This window comes from Pseudorca crassidens, chromosome 19 (assembly GCF_039906515.1).
Source record: "Pseudorca crassidens isolate mPseCra1 chromosome 19, mPseCra1.hap1, whole genome shotgun sequence".
Taxonomy (NCBI): domain Eukaryota; kingdom Metazoa; phylum Chordata; class Mammalia; order Artiodactyla; family Delphinidae; genus Pseudorca; species Pseudorca crassidens.
Window position 1 is genome coordinate 15,830,434 of NC_090314.1, and position 17,810 is coordinate 15,848,243.

The 17,810-nt window shown below is 58.8% G+C and overlaps 1 protein-coding gene across 3 annotated transcripts; it reads right to left on the bottom strand.

Annotated features, from left to right (window-relative positions):
* Nucleotides 1-753: 753 nt before the first annotated feature.
* On the bottom strand, nt 754-11,864 carry WDR81 (WD repeat domain 81). Of its 3 annotated transcripts, XM_067717153.1 has the most exons (10): nt 7,907-11,860; nt 7,054-7,161; nt 6,621-6,811; nt 6,317-6,507; nt 5,904-6,069; nt 5,660-5,825; nt 4,285-4,974; nt 3,514-3,659; nt 3,046-3,225; nt 754-1,991 (listed from the first exon to the last, which is right to left on the bottom strand). In XM_067717153.1, exons 1-10 carry the CDS (start codon nt 11,580-11,582, stop codon nt 1,671-1,673), a joined length of 5,835 nt encoding a protein of 1,944 aa, XP_067573254.1. In that variant the 5' UTR covers nt 11,583-11,860; the 3' UTR covers nt 754-1,670. The 3 variants fall into 3 exon arrangements, 2 of the variants coding, with proteins under 2 accessions (XP_067573254.1, XP_067573255.1); XR_010937717.1 differs by lacking the exon at nt 754-1,991 and having other exon boundaries at nt 3,087-3,225; nt 4,271-4,974; nt 7,907-11,864; XM_067717154.1 differs by lacking the exons at nt 754-1,991; nt 3,046-3,225 and having other exon boundaries at nt 3,460-3,659; nt 4,271-4,974; nt 7,907-11,864.
* Nucleotides 11,865-17,810: the final 5,946 nt, after the last annotated feature.

Sequence of the window (17,810 nt, forward strand, 5' to 3'; positions counted from 1 at the left end):
CCAAGGCATCTAATACTGGGACAGCTACCTGGAACCCCCGTAGATGTGGGTCCCACTTAAGCCCGGAGAAAGGAGGTTCAGGAGACGGTCGATGAGGTTGTCCTCAGCCGGAGGGCAGATCCAGGAAGGACAGGGGCCTTCCAGTGACCCCGTGAAGTGAGAGGTTATCCCTGTCTTAGGCACAGAGAAGCTGTGTGACCTGCCCAAGGACACAGAGCTGGGCTCAGAGTTACATCCAGGTTCCTAGTTCCAATGTCCTTTCCTCTCCCCCATAACTGCCTCCCCCTCCCAAGAGGAGGGAAGCGGAAGCTGCAAGAGATGACGCAGGAACCCAGGATAGGATGCCCATCCTCAACCCTCACATGCCCAGGCTCCTGGTTGGATGCCTCCAGCCTGGATCCAGACGGCAGGGGTGGGGAGAGGAAAGATGCGGAGGGACACAGCCTCTCCCAGCACCCTACTTCATCGGGAGCAATACCTCCTTACCCTCCTCAAGGGTGAGGGTTCTGCAAACTGGCCTGGGGCTGCACGAACCAGAAGCCCTGTACCCAGTACCGCCTGAAGAACAGTGATCGGGCTGCCTCCGCACCTCCTCACCCTCTCCTCGCTGTCCCGGAAGCTGCAGGGTCTCAATTTTTCCCCACCCTGGCACCGTCGTCAGGAAAAGCCTCACTCAGGGACCTCCCTGGTGGCCCAGGGGTTGGGGCTCCGCGCTTCCACTGCACGGCCGAAAAAGAGAGAAGCCTCACTCGGTTCCACGGCTCTTCCAAAGAATTTATTGATCATATTTACATCTATTGCAAATAGTGAGAAAGCAGCAGAGGCCCAGCCCCAGACCTCATCTCTGCTCCAGAACGTGAGGGCCCGGGGATGCCTGGGTCTTCCTGTCCCCTGGGGGAGGGAGACCTGAGATGCAGAGATGACCCTTCTTGCCCCTTCTTTCAGGGTCTTGGACCTGCTCCCCCAGGGACTCTGGACCCAGGGGCGGTCTCATCAACTCAAGGCACAAACACTGTGGTGACAGGTGGGCAGGCAAGGCATGGGGTTGCTCCTGGCAGGCACCACCGGGCCCAGTCCATCTTCTCTCCTTTGGTCCTGCCCTCTTTCTTCCCCTACTGGTCCCACACTGGGCAGGGCCTGGCTGGGAGGACACTTAAACCACTGCCCAAGGCCCCTAACTCCTGGACCATGGCCAGCCCTTAGAGGCTGGAGTCCAAGCACCATCAGTGTCCTGGACTGTGGTGGCGTCCCGGTCCTTGCAGGACAGGGGCAGAGAGAGCCCAGCAAGGGGTGCTGTGGCTGGAGACTGGCTAGGCAGGGAGAGTCTCCCTTCCCCTTCCCAGAGCTTCCTGTCCCCATGTGGATGCAGAGGGTGGAGCTGGGGAGAAGAGAGGGCAGCAATGCCTTCCCCAGGCTCTCGCTCTTGCTTCCTGCTGGCTCGGTGGGGCAGCATCGCCCCAAGCCATGAACGAGATCCCTTCTGGCAGCCTCAGTGGCTCTGGAGGTTCAGGAGCCCAGACCTCCAGGCCACCTTAGCTGGCAGGCCATGTGGGTACCCAGGGCATGGGGCCTGAGGCTTGCCAGGAGGGATGCTGCTGGGGAAACAAAGGTGAGGGATGGACTCCCGGAGGACGTGTGCCCACCTCCGCCTGGCCAGCTCTTGCCTCGGACTATGCCAGGAGGCGGATGACCCCGTTGTCTGAGCCCAGCAGGAGGTGGCGTTTGGTGGGCAGCAAGGCCAGGCTGGTGAGCGTGCCACGGAAGTTCTCGGAGCTGAGCTTGGTGGTGGCCTGGGAAGGCGGCTCAAGCAGGGAGCAGACACCAATCTTGTTGGCCACGGTGCCAGTTACCACCTCGCTGCCGTACAAGTCGAAGGTGTGGATAGGGTCGGAGGTGGACTTGTAGTGATGCGTGGGCTTCTGCTCCAGCTCCTTCCAGACAGTCAAGGAGTGGTCAGAGGAGGAGCTGACCAGGACGCTGCCCTCCACTGCCTGCCCGGGGAGAGCAGAGCCTCAGCAGGGCCCAGGGTCTTCCTGTTTCCTCCCACAGGATCTCCCAGGAGGACAGGGTGTCCTGAGCCGGGGACAGGCTGCCACCCTCCCACGTTATATCAACGTTAGTTAACAGGAATATATTAAGTGTCATCAACCTAGTCGTCATTATAATTTGGGCACTTACTATGTCAAGCATTGTATTAGGTACATTACACGTCTTACCGTGGTTAATCTTCATAACAACTTTATGAGGAAGGTGTTGTCATTGTTCCCATTTTACAGAGGAAAACACTAAGGCTCAGGAAAGTTAAGTAATCATACAAGGTCACAGAACCAATAAGTGGCAGAGCCAGGATTAACACCCAGGCTGACCCCAGAGACCTCCTGATGCTTTCTTGGAAAGTCAGAATTTAGAGGCACCCAGCACCCAGGATCCCCTGGGGGCCCTGGAGGGAACCGGGGGCTGCCTGCCCCCAGCAGTGGCAGTGCATGTCCCCTCGTTGCCGCTTAGGATGGGGAGGGAGTCCCAGTTGCCTGGAAAAACCCTCCCACAAAGAGCCCTGTTCCTCCCCTCCTGCACCTCCCTGAGCAGTTCCCTGAGGTCTGTGATTGAAAATGGGCTGGGGGTGGAGGTGGGGGCAGGATTCCCATGCCCGATCCGCCCCTGCCCGCACAGGGACAGCCCAGCTGGGGGCATGGACTCTGCTCAGTGGTCTGGGGGCAGTAAACAGCCTCCCAGCTGAGCTTTATTTAACCTGACTGGGTCATGGACAGGGCCCGACCCCTGATCCTCCAAGTAAGACAAATATGGACAAGGGTTACTCATTAGAACATCACCAGGAAGCAGCAGGGTCAGCTCGGCCCCCCGGTTCCACCCAGCGGCCAGCCTCCTGCCGAGGCCCCCATGGTGCAGCTGGCTCCTGACCCTCCCTGCCCACCAGTCCTCGGGCAGGTATAAGGGAGGTCAGCTGGAGCCTGTCCTGGGTGGGCTCTAAGCAGAGGTGACGGCTGGAGCAGTCAGCCAGGAGGGGAAGGGAACCTGGTCTGTCACCTTGATCTGCAGGATGTCCCCTTCATGGGCAGGCCAGCCACGCAGAACCAGGCCCGTACGGGTGTCCAGGAGCACCATGAAGCCCGAGGAGAAGCCGGCCACCACACTCCGGCCGCTGGGGCTGACAGCCAGGGAGCGGACAAGCCCAGGGTTCAGCCCGCTGCTCAGGCGGAACTCATGCTGTGGGCAGAGGAAGACAAGCTGAGGCGCCACAGCCTGCTCCAACCCGCATCTCCCCGAGGTCCAGTTCATCCCCCAACCCACACAGCTGGAAGGCCTGAGCCTCGTCCCCGATCAAGGGGGGGCTCCCCAAATCCCAGAGCCAGAGCCCCACCCCGCACCCCCCAGGGTTTGCTGCTACAGATGATCTGTCACCAAAGAGAAACTCTGCCCTGGCCTCCTCTCTTCAGGGGTCTCTCCTCCCTGCCAGGCACCCAGGCCAGGGCTCAGGGAACAGGATGCCCTGACCTGCAGGCCAGGCTTCCGGCAGTCTACAAAGCGCAGGGTCGAGTCAGAGCTGGCCATGGTGATGCTGGTGTGGGGGGCGGGCATGACAGCCACAGCGGTCAGGGGCACCCGGCTGTCCGACGGCTCCACCATGCGAAGGGTCTTCCCTGGGAAGGAAAGGCACGGTGGATCTGGGTCCCGGCCACTGACGGAAGAGCCCCGACTCCTCCTATCTCCCCAACCCACCCCGTACCTGCCTCCCACATCCCAGGAAACCTCAATAAATGCTGCGAAAGATGTTTCTTGACCCTCCCACCTTCCTACTTCCGTGGCCAAGCCAGGCCCCTCTCTTCACACAGCACCCTCGCCGAAAGCTACCTCCCCACCACCTACCTCAATGCTACTCTACCTCCTTAACCCCTGCTTTCTAACCTTATTTCTGCCTACAATGATGACAAAAAATATGTGAGCAACTGTTTACCAACCAGGTACTACGTGCTCCACGTTAAGCTAAACCCCTATGCATTATCCTCTAAAGCAGCTGTTCCGATTCCCATTTTGCAGATAGGAAAACTGATACTTCGAGCAGCAGAGTGACTTGCTCAAGGTCACTCGGCAAGTAAGTTGGCAGAGCCGATTCAAACTTGGGTATGACGGATTCTGAGTCTTAGATGCTCCTCTCTGTGGCCTCAGCGGGTCACCCTCAACCACATACCATTATACCCCAACCCACCACCCTTGGTGGAGTACAGGACAGCAGCAACAGAACAGGCCTCACCTGGGCCCGCTCACCTGTGAAGGGGTCCCAGACGTGCACAGCCCCGTCACAGCTCACCACACACTGCGGGGCCTCAAGCTGGCCCACAAAGAAGACACTCTTGCGGTGCTGGGCATAGACGAGGCGTGAGGCTGTCTCACTGGTGCCGTCCCCAGAGTTGTAGAGGGGCCAGAGGCGCACGGTGCGGTCCTTGCTGCCACTCAGGAAGAAGTCCTCGCTGCTCAGGGGCACCACACACTTGACGGCCCCTGAGTGGCCGGGGAAGCTCTGCAGGCGGATCTGGTGGAAGTGAAAGTGGGCATCCTGCTGGTTCACGCCGATCTCGTACTGCCAGTGCGCCAGCCAGTTCCCACTCAGGCCGTGCACGCTCCGCGGCAGCTTCTGCTTCAGCACGTTGTCCTCGCTCTGGCTGCCGAGGTCCCCGCCACCCACCCCGGGGATGGGGCCCAGCGGGCCGGGGCTCTCAGGCTGGGAGTCATCGGGGATCTGGATGCGGTTCCCGACCAGGACGCTCCCAAAGGTCCCCGAGTGGCCGTCATCCTGGGGGCAGCCCCCACCCTGGGGGTCCCACTCAGGGCCGGTGCTGGGCGCGGTGGGCTCCACGCTGGCAGGGCTGCGATGGCTTGGGCTCATGCTCTCCAGATACAGCCCCGCCAGCTCCCCCACCAGCTCGTGGTTGGGGACGATCTTCCGGATGATGTCACCTGGATGGGAGCGGGAGAGGTCCTGAGATTAGGGGAGATGGCAAGTGACTGCCACCACCTACCCACGGGCTTGGGAACCACAGAAGGCAGGGCAGGTACTGTCTGTGCAACTATAAGCAAGTAACTCTTCATCTCTGAGCCTGTTTCCTCCCCAGGAAAACGTGGATTCATTCCTTCAGTATGGACACGTGAGCATCTTCCACATGTGCTGCGTGCCATGCTGGGCATCAGAAACAGAACGGTGAACAAGACAGGTCATGCTCTCCCTCCCACAGGCTAGATTTCAGTGGTGGGATGACAACATATCTGACCAGCACTGTTCATCCTATTCAGGGCGATGACACACATAGACGCTTGGCACAGGGCCCGGCCTATACGGGAAGTTACGTGAACAGTGGGCTGCTAATTCCTCTCAGATGGCTGCTAAGACGTCAGTCCGGCAGCCTGACTGCCCTGCCTGCCCCAGGCACAGGCCAGGCTGCTCCTGCGCCTCCTTGCTGGCCAAAGCTCAATCCCTGTTTATACGTCACGGGGACTCAGGGGCCTAAGGCCAAATCCCTTTGCTCTGACCCAGAGAACTGTGTTTAACACCCACTCCTGCCTCTAGGGACTGGGGGAGCATGGGGCCCTCCCAGGGGAAGAGTTGTAGCCACAGAGGCTGGGAGGGGACGTGATGGGCCAGTACCCAACAGGCAGGAGAAGGGCACGTAGATCGTATACGCCATCTCCAAGGTGAACACCTTCTGCAGCTCGTCCAGCAGGGTGGGGTCCACCAGCCGCAGCTGCCCATCGGAGAAGGCCACCTTTGGCAGCTGGCCCTCACTGCGGCCCACGGACTCCAGCTTCAGATCCTGTGGGCAGGAAGCCCGGGGAGTCAGCGGAGGCCACGGCCCCTGGCCAGCCCACCCCAGCCAGGTAGGTCTGCCCACCTGGTGCCGAAGCTCGTGCAGCTGAGAGAAGATTTGAAAGAAGGTGGCCACGGGCTCGCTCAGGTGCTGCTGGACCATCTCCTGTCCGATGCGCAGGCAGATGAGGGCAATGAGGCTAATGGTTTTCATACACAGGACAGTCCGGGCCTGGGCTCCACTTGGGAACCTGGAAATAGAGCTTATAAGCTCCAGCCCCCACTGCCTCTGCAGGGCTTTCCCAGATCTATCCAAAGCCATAAACGAAAGGAGCTATAAGACCCACTGGTCCAGACCAGGTGAGGAAACGAAGGCACAGACAGGTGTGGCTTGCTCAGGGTCACCCGGTGGGGATGAAAACCAGCACTCCTGACGCCCCGCGCCCCAGGTCGCCCCCCAGCCGGGCTGCTCCCCTGTGGGGTGGTGCAGGGCCCTACCCCGTGACGAGGGAAGTGAGGAAGCTGAGCACGGGCAGCAAGACCTCGTGACTGATACGGGGCAGGATGTCCATGAGGGTGGTGTCTGAGAGGTACACGATGATCTTCTGGGTCAGAGTCACCGCTGCCAGCAGCCCCGCCTCCTTGCGGCTGTTCAGTCGACTGGGGCCTGAGGTACTACCCGGGGCCACCTAGGGCCACAGAGCAGATGAGGGCCAGGTTGCCTCACAGACCGCCGGGAACCCAGAGAGGTCCTGGGTCGGCCCTCAGCCGCCCAGACCCCGGCTGCCAAACGGTGACTGACCAGGTAGCTGATGTAGGGCAGGTACTGGTAGGTGAGGACGGGCTCCCCGTACAGGTGGGCGACGTGGAGGAGGCAGCTGAGCACGGGCCCCGATACTATATCGCCCAGTACTGGTCTCTTCTGGTAGATGTTGCCCACGTTCAGCGGGGGGCTCTCGCCACTGCTCACGGTGAACTGCTGCTGGGTGGGCCCTGTCAAGGAAGGGCCACAGCTAGTGGAGGGCAGGGGGGAGGTGGGCCTTCAGGGGCCGCAGTGGCCACTCCTGCTCACTCTAGCTTGGGGTCTCCCCGTGCCTCACCCAAGGAAGGAAGGAGCTTACAGACTGGGACCCAGGACCGGGCCAGGAGGTGGTCCGAGGTGAAAGTGGGAAGGATCCGCTACAGGGGGCTGAAGAGGGGCAAAGGGCTGGAGGAAGCCCCATCCCCGGCCTTACCCACATAACACGACGTCAGCAGGCGGAGCAGGTTCCGGGCCACGTGGCGAGAGGCCACGGTGGGGCCGAGCTTGGCGGACAGCCAGCGGACCATCTTGCAGGCCGTATCTGCAGGGCGGGGGCAGGCCCTGAGCTCATCAGATAACGGCGGCTCACTACTCCCCAACCCCACCCCACGGACCCTGCCTAGCCGACGCGGACTCCAACTGTGCCCAAGAGCCCAGCCAGCGCCTGGCCACCCCACGCCACCACCCTCCCTTTAGCAGCAGCAGAGCTGGCCTGTGGGAGTCTGGCTTTGGGGCTGCTCCAGGCACCTCTACTCGGGCATACCCTGCAGGAGGGTGACGCTTTCAGTGAATCTCCCCCAGCTGCGAAATGAGGCCCTGGCTACCATCCCCTCTGGCCTCTTCCCCTTCCGCTTCTCTTCACTCTCTCAGTCTAACCACACTGGCCTTTCACAGATTCTTTAATGGAACCACGACAGCCTCAGAGCCTCGCACAGGCTGTTCCCTCTGCCTGGAACGCTCTTCCCACCGCAGAGCCTGCCATTTTTGCCCAGCTACCTCCTCCTCGTTGAACCCCAGCAGGCCCTACTTCCAAGGAAGCCTTCTTTGACCCCTGAAAATGAGATCTAAGCCCATGTTATATTCCCTCGTGGTAGCCAGCCATTGTTGTTTGTAGCACTAACAGAACTCGTGCTTATGGAAGACTGCCTACAGCACGGACGTGAGCTCCAGCAGGGCAGCCCCATGGCTCTGCTGCGTGTGGATCTGCTCGACCCACTGCTTGGCACAGGGCAGGGGCTCCGCACACGGTGAGTGTTAGACCAACACCTCCAGGTCTGAGAACTCACCAAGAAGGATCTTCTGCTCTTTGCCCTCCGACTGCTCGGTCAGTGGTTCCTCTTCTTCCTCCCCGTCAGCCCCACCGTCACCGGCCACGACCGTATCCATGGACAGCACCGTGTTGGACAGCGTGAGCTCAGACGCCTCGGGGACCTCATCCTGCTCCCCCTCCCCCTCCCCCTCGTCCAACACCACACAGCCCTCCTCCTCCTCCTCTTCCTCCTCGGAGCCCTCGCTTTGCTTCAAGTCCTGGCTGCTGTCACCCGACCTGAGGCTGCTCTTGTCCACCGGGGCGCCCCCCTCGTCTGCCACCCGCTCCTCGCCCAGGGATGTCTCGCTGCTGCTGCTCTTGTCACTCAGCCGGCCCAGGCTCACGGCCTCAGCCTCCTGGGGCTGAGGGGACTCGGCCACGTAGAGCCCGGCCTGGAAGTCCTCTGTCTCGGGGAGGTCGGCCTGGTCGTGGAAGCTGACGCCAGACGTGTAGTCCAGGAGCCCCAGGCCCGAGGAGGCAGCAGGCTCCCCGTCCATCTGGATCTCCTCCCCAAAGGCACAGGAGCTAGGCCTGGCCCCCGGGAGCCCACTTTCCTCATCCTCTGCAGCCCCCGCCAGGCCCTTGCTTTCTTCCTGGGAGGCCTCCACACCCGCCAGCACCTGCAGGACGTGGGGCAGCAGGTGGACGAGAAAGGCCTGCAGGCCCAGCCGCACCATTAGCTGGGCCACAAAGCAGTCGGTGTACAGGTAGAAGCGCCCGCGTAGCCGGCAGGGGCTCTCGTAGGCACCAATGAGAGGCTTCAGTAGGTACCTGTTAGCATTTTTGGGGCCCAGTGCCTTGGCAACAGGTTCAAATAGGTACCAGGCCGTGTACACAGCTGTGTGCTCCTCAGACATGAGTGACAGCACAAAAGGCAGCAAGATCTCCAGGCCCTCGGGGGTGATGTCACCCAAAACTGCACCCAGTTGCTGCCACAGAGCAAAGACCAGCTCCCGCCCCTGGGCCTCGTCCTCCACGCGCCTCGCCCGGTACAGGAGGATGAACTTGTGCAGCGCGGGGAAGTACGAAGGGAAGGGAACCACGGAGCTGAAGGGGCTGAGGAGCTGGGCCGGGCAGGGCGGGGGCAACCCCTGGGAGACGGGCCTGTACTCGAACAGCGGGTCCAGCTTGCCCCTCCCTGCAACCACGGGGCCTTGACGGCCACTGAGCTGCAGGAGCGTGTCCAGCACGGGCTGCAGAGACACAGGGACCTCCTTGGGATGGCGTGTGCAGAGCCCCCGCACAGCCTCGAAGCGTACCCACAAAGGCGCATCAGGCGGCAGCGTCCGGACCCTGGTGGCAAACACCATCTCAGCCAGCAGGACGCCCAGCGCCTGCATGTCCCGATGGAAGAGGTCCCGCAGCAGCACGGCGCGCTGGACCTGGGGCTGCGGAGGCACCTCCAAGCGGCCCCCCAGGCCTTTGGTCAAGAAGTTGCCCAGTTTCTCCACCTCTTCCAGAGCCTGCAGAGGACCAAAGCCCTCCGGAAGAAGAATCTTGCCCTCCTCACCTTCCCCGGGGTCTACCCCAGCAGCTTTGTTCCGGCGGCCTGGTCGAGAGGTTGAGGCCCCCGAGAAAGGCAGGAGGCCTGGAGGGGCGTGACTAGAAGAGGAGGAGGAGGAGGGGCCCAGCTGGTCACCTGCCTTCCCAGTGAGGGAGATGGAATCCAGAGCTTCTGTGGCCTGCTCCAAGTCATCCTCCCCCACCACGGGCATGTCCCTGGCCCAGGCAGCCTCACGGGGCGCGGCCTCCAAAACCGGCCTGCCCGTTCCATTCGTCAGCTGTGCTGGGAAGTCCTCCCGGCCTGTGCTCTCCTGGATGGTCTGGAACAACAGCCTGGGGATGAGTGGAGGCTCAGGGGCAAGAGCAGGGGCCCCGGCCAGGCGCCGGGGGTGCGGCTGGTCAAAGAGCTGCACCACGCCGTAACTGGTCAGGTGCGTGTGGGCGTCCACCAGGTGCAGACACACATTCTTCTCCTTCACGGCCTCCTTGCCCTGGAGTTTGTAGCCAAAGGTGAGATCAATCCAGTGGTGTAGGTCCTGGGACACCTCTCGGCTCTCCAGCAGCGCCCGGTGGGCAGCCACGAACTCCTGGCTGGAGCTGCACCAGGCCGGCACGTCCAGGTCAGGCATGTCAGGGTGGATGGAGCAGAAGATGGAGGGATCGGTGTAGAACTCGGGGATGCACTCATCAGGTGTCCAGCTCTGCATACGCTCCATGCTTGCAGGATACTCATGGGGCTCCCACTGCGCCCGCACGTGTCCACAGAGCACCGACCGGGGTGTGCGCCGAGCCTTGTACACATAGTATGTGATGTCAGAAAGCACGTCAGAGATGTGGTGAGGAACGTGCGGTGGCTCCCCGCCCCCCGCGCCACCTGCCACAAACGCCTGCCGCGTCATCTCATACGTGAAGTCCAGCTGTTTATCCCCCTTGTTGAGGCGGAACTTGGACTTGCGCAGGTCTCGGAAGCGCCCCCGGGGCGTGGTGAAGTCCACCACCCAGGGCAGCACTGGGTGGTAGTTGGGGTCCCCCTGCCGCCGACCTGCCAACCGATTCAGCTGCATGAGGTAGTGGAAGTTGCTGATGCGGCCATGGACCCAGTCTAGCACGAGGTCCCTAAGTTCCTCCTGGCAGGTGGGACACCCAGGTCCCCCTCCTCCCTCCTCTCCAGGCTCAATGCCTGCCCCCTTTCTTGCTACAGAGATCTTCTCATTCTCATCCTCTCTGAGCTTCTCGTAAGCACTCAGGTCCAGCCGTAGCTCACTGCAAAGCTTCTCATCTACAGCGATGTGGTGCAAGGATAGGGCCCCGCAGGCCAGTCCCTGGCGGTGACAGGCGTCCATGGCCCTCAGCACGCGGAAGAGAATGAAGAGCACCTTGGCTTGGCTGTTGGCCAGCTTGGCAGGGCTGAAGGCGACCACATCATGCAGGCAGAACTGCACGTAGGGGTGCACCACATACAACATCTCTGGCGACTCCAACAGCGCCTCAGCTCTCAGAAGACTGGGAGAGGCAGGGTTGCCCCGAGGAGGACAGGGGCCATCTCTGGCATGTGATGGGCACTGGGGAGCTTCACCCACTGGCAGGAAGGGGCAACCATAGACCCTCTGTAGAGCTTGTCGTACTGAGTCCAGGGCAGGGACAGCTGCAGGGGCAGGACTGTGACTATAGGGCTGCCCATAAGTGTGATATGCGTGGCGCCACAGGTTGCGATAATTCTGGGCAGCCACATCCTGCATGAAGCGAGTGAGGGTCTCCGGGCTGCCGGACCCCTCCTCAAAAGGCAGGGAGCCCAGCGGGTAAGAGAGCCTCTGTTTCCGCAGCCCGTGGACCTCCACTCGCGTCCAACCGGGCGGCAGCCTCTGCACGGAGCGTTGCAGGAGAGTTCTGACTTCCGCTTCGCCCAGGCCTTCAGCGCGGGGACACGGTCCCGGGGGCAGCCGGCGCTCGCGGAGGCTGGCCAGCCAGCGCGCAGGCACTAGGGCCACCACGTGGGTGCCCCCCGGGGCTGGAGCCAGCTGCCGGGCATCGATGTTCAGGTCTCTCTCCACGCTCCGGAGCAGCTCCTCCATGTCGGGGCTCGGGGGCGGTGACCAGCCCTCGGCCTCGGTGGTAAGAGCGACTTCCCGCCCCCTGCTCCCCAGGGCCATCCCCTCCTGGCCGCCTGGGGGCGGCGCGGGGCTGAGCCCGGCCACGGCCCTCCTCGCCACAGCTTCCGGAGTGCCGAGCCGGGTGTGTGGGGATGGGAGAGGGACAGGGGCTGGGGCGGAGGAGGCGGGGGTGGGCCGGGGACAGAGGGGGCGCGGGGGCGCACTTACCCCTCAGCAAGGTCCTGCACTCCGGGAGCGGCAGGGCGGGGGATGCGGGGCGCCACCGCCGGGCTCCACCGTGACGGGTCAGCTGACGCTGCTCACGTGATCGCCCCGGCACGGAAACAACCGCACGTGGCTCGACTGGTCCGGGGGACCCCGCCTCCCGCCCGCGCCACCGCCCGGCCGGCCTCGGCGCCCTCCCTTCCAGCGCTCTGCTGGGCCCGGTGGCGGCTTCGCTTCCTCAGGGTGAAAGGGGCAGGAGAGGGGGATGCTGAGCGACCCACGGAATTTCCCCTCCCCTCCCTACTTCCTCCTTCATGTGCTGGGTCGCGGACCTAGGGAGGCTTTCCCTAGAGATGGCGGACTTTAAGTGGCTGACCATCCCTGCCACCACCCCACCTCCCTCTGGTTTTACAGAGAAGAAACCTGAAGCCGAGATGGGACTTTTGACATAAGTCCCTTCACCGCCTCCATGCTGCCTACCAAAAAAAAAGAGCTTTTAGTTTTCCAGAATATTTCATCAGTAACATTCCATTTGGCCCTCACAACACTCAGTGTGGTAGGAGGGACGGTTACTATTTATATTTTACAGGTGAAAACCAAGAGCCTCCAAAGAGGCTTGTCCAAGGGGCAGAATGGAGACTTAGAAGGTGGTGCACAGATCCTTTTCCCTGGAGTCCTCCCCACTGACAGACCTCTTAACGCCTTTTTTTTTTTTTTTTTTTTTAATTCTGGGCAATCTGGGGGAGAGAAGAGGCCCAGGCTCAAAGGCCTGGAGTTCGTGGGAGGAAATGTTCCCCCAAGACTTCCTGTTGAAGATCTGCCTCTGCTTTGCTGCAGAGCCTGCCTGCTGTGGTCAGAGCCTTGCAGATGCCACGGTGGCTGGGGGGAGGGTGCAGCACGGACAGGGAGCGGAAACCAGTGAGCTGGCACCGAAACTACAGGACTCCTTCAAGGGGTCTCAGTTCTGACTCATTTGCAGGATAGATAGGCCGTTGTCTGCGGCGAACCCACTGTTTTTTTTTGTTTTTTGTTTTTGCGGTACGCGGGCCTCTCACCGCTGCGGCCTCTCCCGTTGCGGAGCACAAGCTCCGGACGCGCAGGCCCAGCAGCCATGGCCCACAGGCCCAGCCGCTCCGCGGCATGTGGGATCCTCCCGGACCGGGGCACGAACCCATGTCCCCTGCGTTGGCAGGCGGACTCCCAACCACTGCGCCACCAGGGAAGCCCTCACTGTCCGTTTTTTGAGTCCCACTCCTAGAAGGAGAGTTTGCCTCATGTAGGAGTCTGGTATGGAGATGTGGGAGCTCCATAAAGGCACTTAGGAAAAGAATAAAGTCCTAATTAGAGAGGAGACAGGAATGGCTCAGCCATGATCTAATTCCATCTATCTTTCTTGAAGGGGCAGCCAGAGCCCCTGATGTGCTTGGTCACATGACCTTGGGCAGTCATAACTTACAGCCACCGTTTTTTTTTTAAAATTTATTTATTTTTCATTTTTGGCTGCATTGGGTCTTCCTTACTGCACATGGGCTTTTTCTGGTTGCGGCGAGTGGGGGCTAATCTTCGTTGTGGTGTGTGGGCTTCTCATTGCTGTGGCTTCTCTTGTTACGGAGCACGGGGCTCTAAGTGCACGGGCTTCAGTAGTTGCGGCACGCAGGCTCTAGAGCACAGGTTCAGTAGTTGTGGTGCACGGGCTTAGTTGCTCCGCAGCACGTGGGAACTTTCCGGACCAGGGATCGAACCCATGTCCCCTGCAGTGGCAGGCAGATTCCCAACCACTGAGCCACCAGGAAAGCCCCACAACCCCTTTTAAGAAGATAGCTTTAGATCCCTTTTAGGATGAGGAAGCTGACTACCTTAGGTAACTTGCTTAGGTCACATAGCTAAGAAGTGGTAGACCAGGATTCAAACCCAGGCCTAACTCATTCTAAAACCAATGTTCTTCATACTCCTTGGCCATGCAGTATTTGTTTTGTTTTTAAAATTTTATTGCAGTACAGTTGATTTACAATGTTGTTTTAGTTTCAGGTGTACAGCAAAGTGGTTCAGTTATACACATACATATATCCATTCTCTTTCAGATTCTTTTCCCATATAGGTAATTACAGAATACTGAGTAGAGTTCCATGTGCTATACAGTAGGTCTTTGTTGGTAATCTATTTTATATATGTAATATATATGTATAATCCCAAGCTCCTAATTTATCCCTCCCCTCCCCGACATTTCCCCTTTGGTAACCATCATGCACTATTGTTTTTTCACCAGGGAAATTAGGTGTTCCTTGACAATCTTGTATCCCCAACATTGGTCTGAGTACTTGAGACCAAAGGATGGTCTGGAGGTAGAGACTGCTTCTTTTTTTTTTTTTTTTAATATTTATTTATTTGGCTGTGCCGGGTCTTAGTTGCGGCATGTAGGATCTTCGTTTTGGCATGTGGAATTTTTGTTGTTGTTGTTGTTGTGGCATGCAGGATCTTTAGTTGCGGTATACGGGATCTTTCAGTTGCAGCATGCGGATGTAGTTCCCTGAGCAGGGATCGAACCCGGCCCCCTGAATTGGGAGCACGGAGTCTTAACCACTGGACCACCAGGGAAGTTCCTTTGTGCGTGCTTCTTAGTACCAATAAAATTTTGGTCCGCACGATCTTTGCTGTTCTCTCAGCTTACCTAGACTGAACAGGAGTTACTTTTTCTTTCTGCAAGTTTGTGTGTGCCCTGCCCTCTAGTGGTTTTGACTTGCAATGCAGCAATGACCTTGAGTGTAACTAACCTTATCTCTTACAGTTCTTTCCATCCCTTAAACAGGGATGTCCTTGCAATACTGGGCACTGGTGCCCTAAGATTTCTGGGGTACTGACACCTTCCCCAGTCTGAGCCCTAAAACCATGGTTTTTCAAACTTTATTATGTACTTCTGATTGAGACGCTGGAATCTGATTTTTTTTGGGGGGGTGGAATCTGAATTTTTAACAAGCACTAGATAATTCTGATGCAGGCAATCTGCAGTCCACATCTTGAGATCTAATGTTCTGTAACAGCTCTATTCCCAAGTGCTCCCTGAATCCCAACCCAAGCACACTTGGGCTTTAGGGAATCTGGTACCAAATTAGTCACTCTCCTTCACCAAACTCGGTATTGAGTTTCTGGGAAGTCATGGCTTGGAGGGTCAGGGAGGGAAGCTGCAGCAGCCCCAGCAGTCAGCCCATGCTGAGCGAGGTTAGCTCTTGCTGATCTGGCAAGGAGAAAAGTGAAGGAAGGTAGTGTTTAGTGCACCAACTGTGGGCCAGGTACTGTGCTAGGTGTTTTCAAACATATTCCTTTCTAAAACCCTACAATAAGCCATGAGTTTATTATTCATTCAATTTTGTAGATGAGGAAATTGAGGCTCAGAGATGTTAAGTATCTTCATCAAGCTCGCAGCTGGTAAGAGTTGGAATTTGAATCCAAGTTTGTCTAACTCAGTGGTTCTCAATTGGGGGCGATTTTGGCCCCCAGGGGCCATTTGGTCATGTCTGGCGACCATTTTGATTGTCGTGGGGGGGTGCTAAAGGCATCTAGTGGCCCAGGGCTACCGCTAAACAAGCTACTATGTACAGGACAGCCGCCACAAGAAATTAGCCAGCGCAAAATGTCAATAGTGCTGTGATTGAGAAACCCTGGACTCAAAGCCTGTGCTTTTGCCCTATAGGGTGGGAGGGTGGGGACATGGAAAGTTAGAACAAAATGGGAAAGGGCCTACCCCAAGGGCCTTGGGTGAGAAGGAAATGGGACTTTTATGCTAAGGATAATGGAGAATGGGGGCAGCTGGTGAGATTTCTCTTTCTTCCAAGCTTGGCCAAGACCCTGCTCAGTTTCTCCCAACCTTGCCAAGTCAGTCCTGGGACTTCACACTAAGCTTGTCCTGGAGTGACCCCGACTCCCAGCTCAGGGCTGGGGCAAAATATTTACCTGAGTCTTCTGGCACAGGACTTCCCAGCCAAAGCCCCTGGTTCCTGGGGCCCTTGTGCTCCACCTGTAGCCCCTGGGAGGCCCCACATTAACACCTTTGCAGTGGGGGGTGAAAGTGTAAAACATGGAGCCGTGGAGGGCCAGGAGGTGTCTATGAACAGTTAGAAGTGGAGTAATGGGCAAAGCCAGGAGGATTCCCTTAGCAGGGTCCTCTCTCTTGAGCAGGAAGTAGGGAGCAGCTGGCCTGGGGAGCAGGGTTCTGACCCGGAGGAGGCTTGTTTCCACAGCCATTCCTCTTCTCTAGGTTTGGTCCTCAGCTTCACTGGACCTTCCCCAGTACCCATTCCTAGAGCACCCACACAGCCAGGCAGCCACCATTCTGGGCCTCCCCAGTACTGGCCTCCCAACTAGACCAGGGTAGGGCGGGTCTGAGCAGACAGTGCCGACAGGAAATACCTCTCGTTCCAGGCTCAGAGCCTCTGAAGAACTAACCAGCAGATTGGGGGAGGGAGAGGGGGGAGAGAAGGGGGAGGGAGGAGAAGGGGGGCAGGGGAGGGAGACAGTCTTGGAGTGAGAGGGGAGAGGAAAGAACACTCAAACAGGTCCCCCATATTTGGGGTTTCATCTCCTTCCTTCCCTCACCACCCATGGTGGGGGTGGGGATAAAGGGATAAAGGAGGGCAGAATTGGAGGAGGATGTGGTAACAGCTGATTCGTCCCCTGAGGTCACACTTCCCAACAATCAGCTGTTACTGGGGTGGAAGGCAGGAAGTTTCCTTAAAGGCACAACGTTCTAAACACAGGTTCGGCATTCTGGAGCTCCTAGGAGCCATAGCAATCACTTGGTGGAGCCCCTCTTTAAAACGGAAGCAACTAGCTCACACTCCAGGCTGTTATCTTCACCCCGCCAATTGGGAGCTTATGGAAAAGTCATGGATCCCTCTCCACACGTTCCTCTTTGGTGGTGGTGGAGAGATGAGAGTGATTGAGGTGGGGTGGGTCTCAGGCTTGCCCCTTTAACTAAGCGGTTCGACAGCTTTTGCCAAGTCATTGGGTTCCTTTCCATTTTTTGTGTTTTTTTCCCCCCTTTGGCCCATCCTCCCGCCCCTCTATGCTCTGATTGGCCTCTGGGGAAGGAACAGCCTCCTCATTGGTCTCCACCTTTGAAATCTCTTCCCTAAGTAGGCCTGAGTCGGTGAAAAGCTTCTGGGGGGCGGGACAGAATGGGGGTATTGGGCAGAGGACGGGGTTGCTAGCCAGTTGCACTTTGGCCCGGCCCGGCCCGGGCCCTAGTTGCTGACCACAAGTCTTCCTTCTACCCTCAGGTGAAGACTCTGCTATAAATCTTTCGTTAGGAAGCTGCTGCTTGAGAGGCTTTGTCTCTCTGTGACTCGGGCGAGACATCTTCTACCAGAAGTCTCCTCTGATTAGGAAGGCTCCAGGAGAGGTGGAGTAGATCTCTCCATTGAAAGCTGGGGCCAGCCGAGGTGGGCAGTCCTCCCTCCCCCAAAAGCCCCCAGGAGTCCTCATTCCAAAGGAAGAGTCTGGCTGCCCTGGGGGCTGATTTCCACCTTCAGTTCTCCTCACTCCTGCTGCCTCTCCGCCTCCACCTTTCCTGAGGGATCTATCGCCTCCTGCAAGAGTTCAGTGAATCCGTTTGGGGGCTGTCTAAAAGAACCACTCACGGCTCCAAAAAGGAGGGGCTGTAGCCCTTTAAGGACCTCGCCGGGATGGATTCAGAGATGAGTTTAAAAATGCCAACTCACAGAGCGCGCTGGATTCTGGGAACGAGGTGTCAGACCGAGAACTACACTGACCAGTATGCACTGCAAACACACACGCCTTTACTTCCTTCTGCTTTTTAGGACTCGGGTTTGACGTAGCGCCCCTCTAAGCATGTTAGCCTAGGCGGAGGGCTGAGCCACACCTTTTCACCTATTGGCCAGCTCTCAACTTGGTGGGCGTGGCCTAGCGCTACTCCACTAGGCAAAGGGGTGGCTTCCTTGCCAGTCAGAGCTAAGACGGTCGGGGAGGCGGGACCAGGGCTAAGCGCTGGCGCCCTCGAGTGGGTGTGGTCACGCTGCCCAGCAGTGGGCGGTGATTGGCCCTGGGCGG

What these genes read in the sequence shown, in the direction of transcription:
- WDR81 (XM_067717153.1), bottom strand. Translation starts at nt 11,582, where the DNA reads ATGGCCCTGGGGAGCAGGGGGCGGGAAGTCGCTCTTACCACCGAGGCC. An exon ending in CTCACTTCCCTCGTCACGGG is followed by an intron (nt 6,070 to 6,316) that starts GTAGGGCCCTGC and finishes CTCTATTTCCAG; the next exon opens with GTTCCCAAGTGGAGCCCAGG. An exon ending in CGTCTGGGACCCCTTCACAG is followed by an intron (nt 3,660 to 4,284) that starts GTGAGCGGGCCC and finishes TTTCCTTCCCAG; the next exon opens with GGAAGACCCTTCGCATGGTG.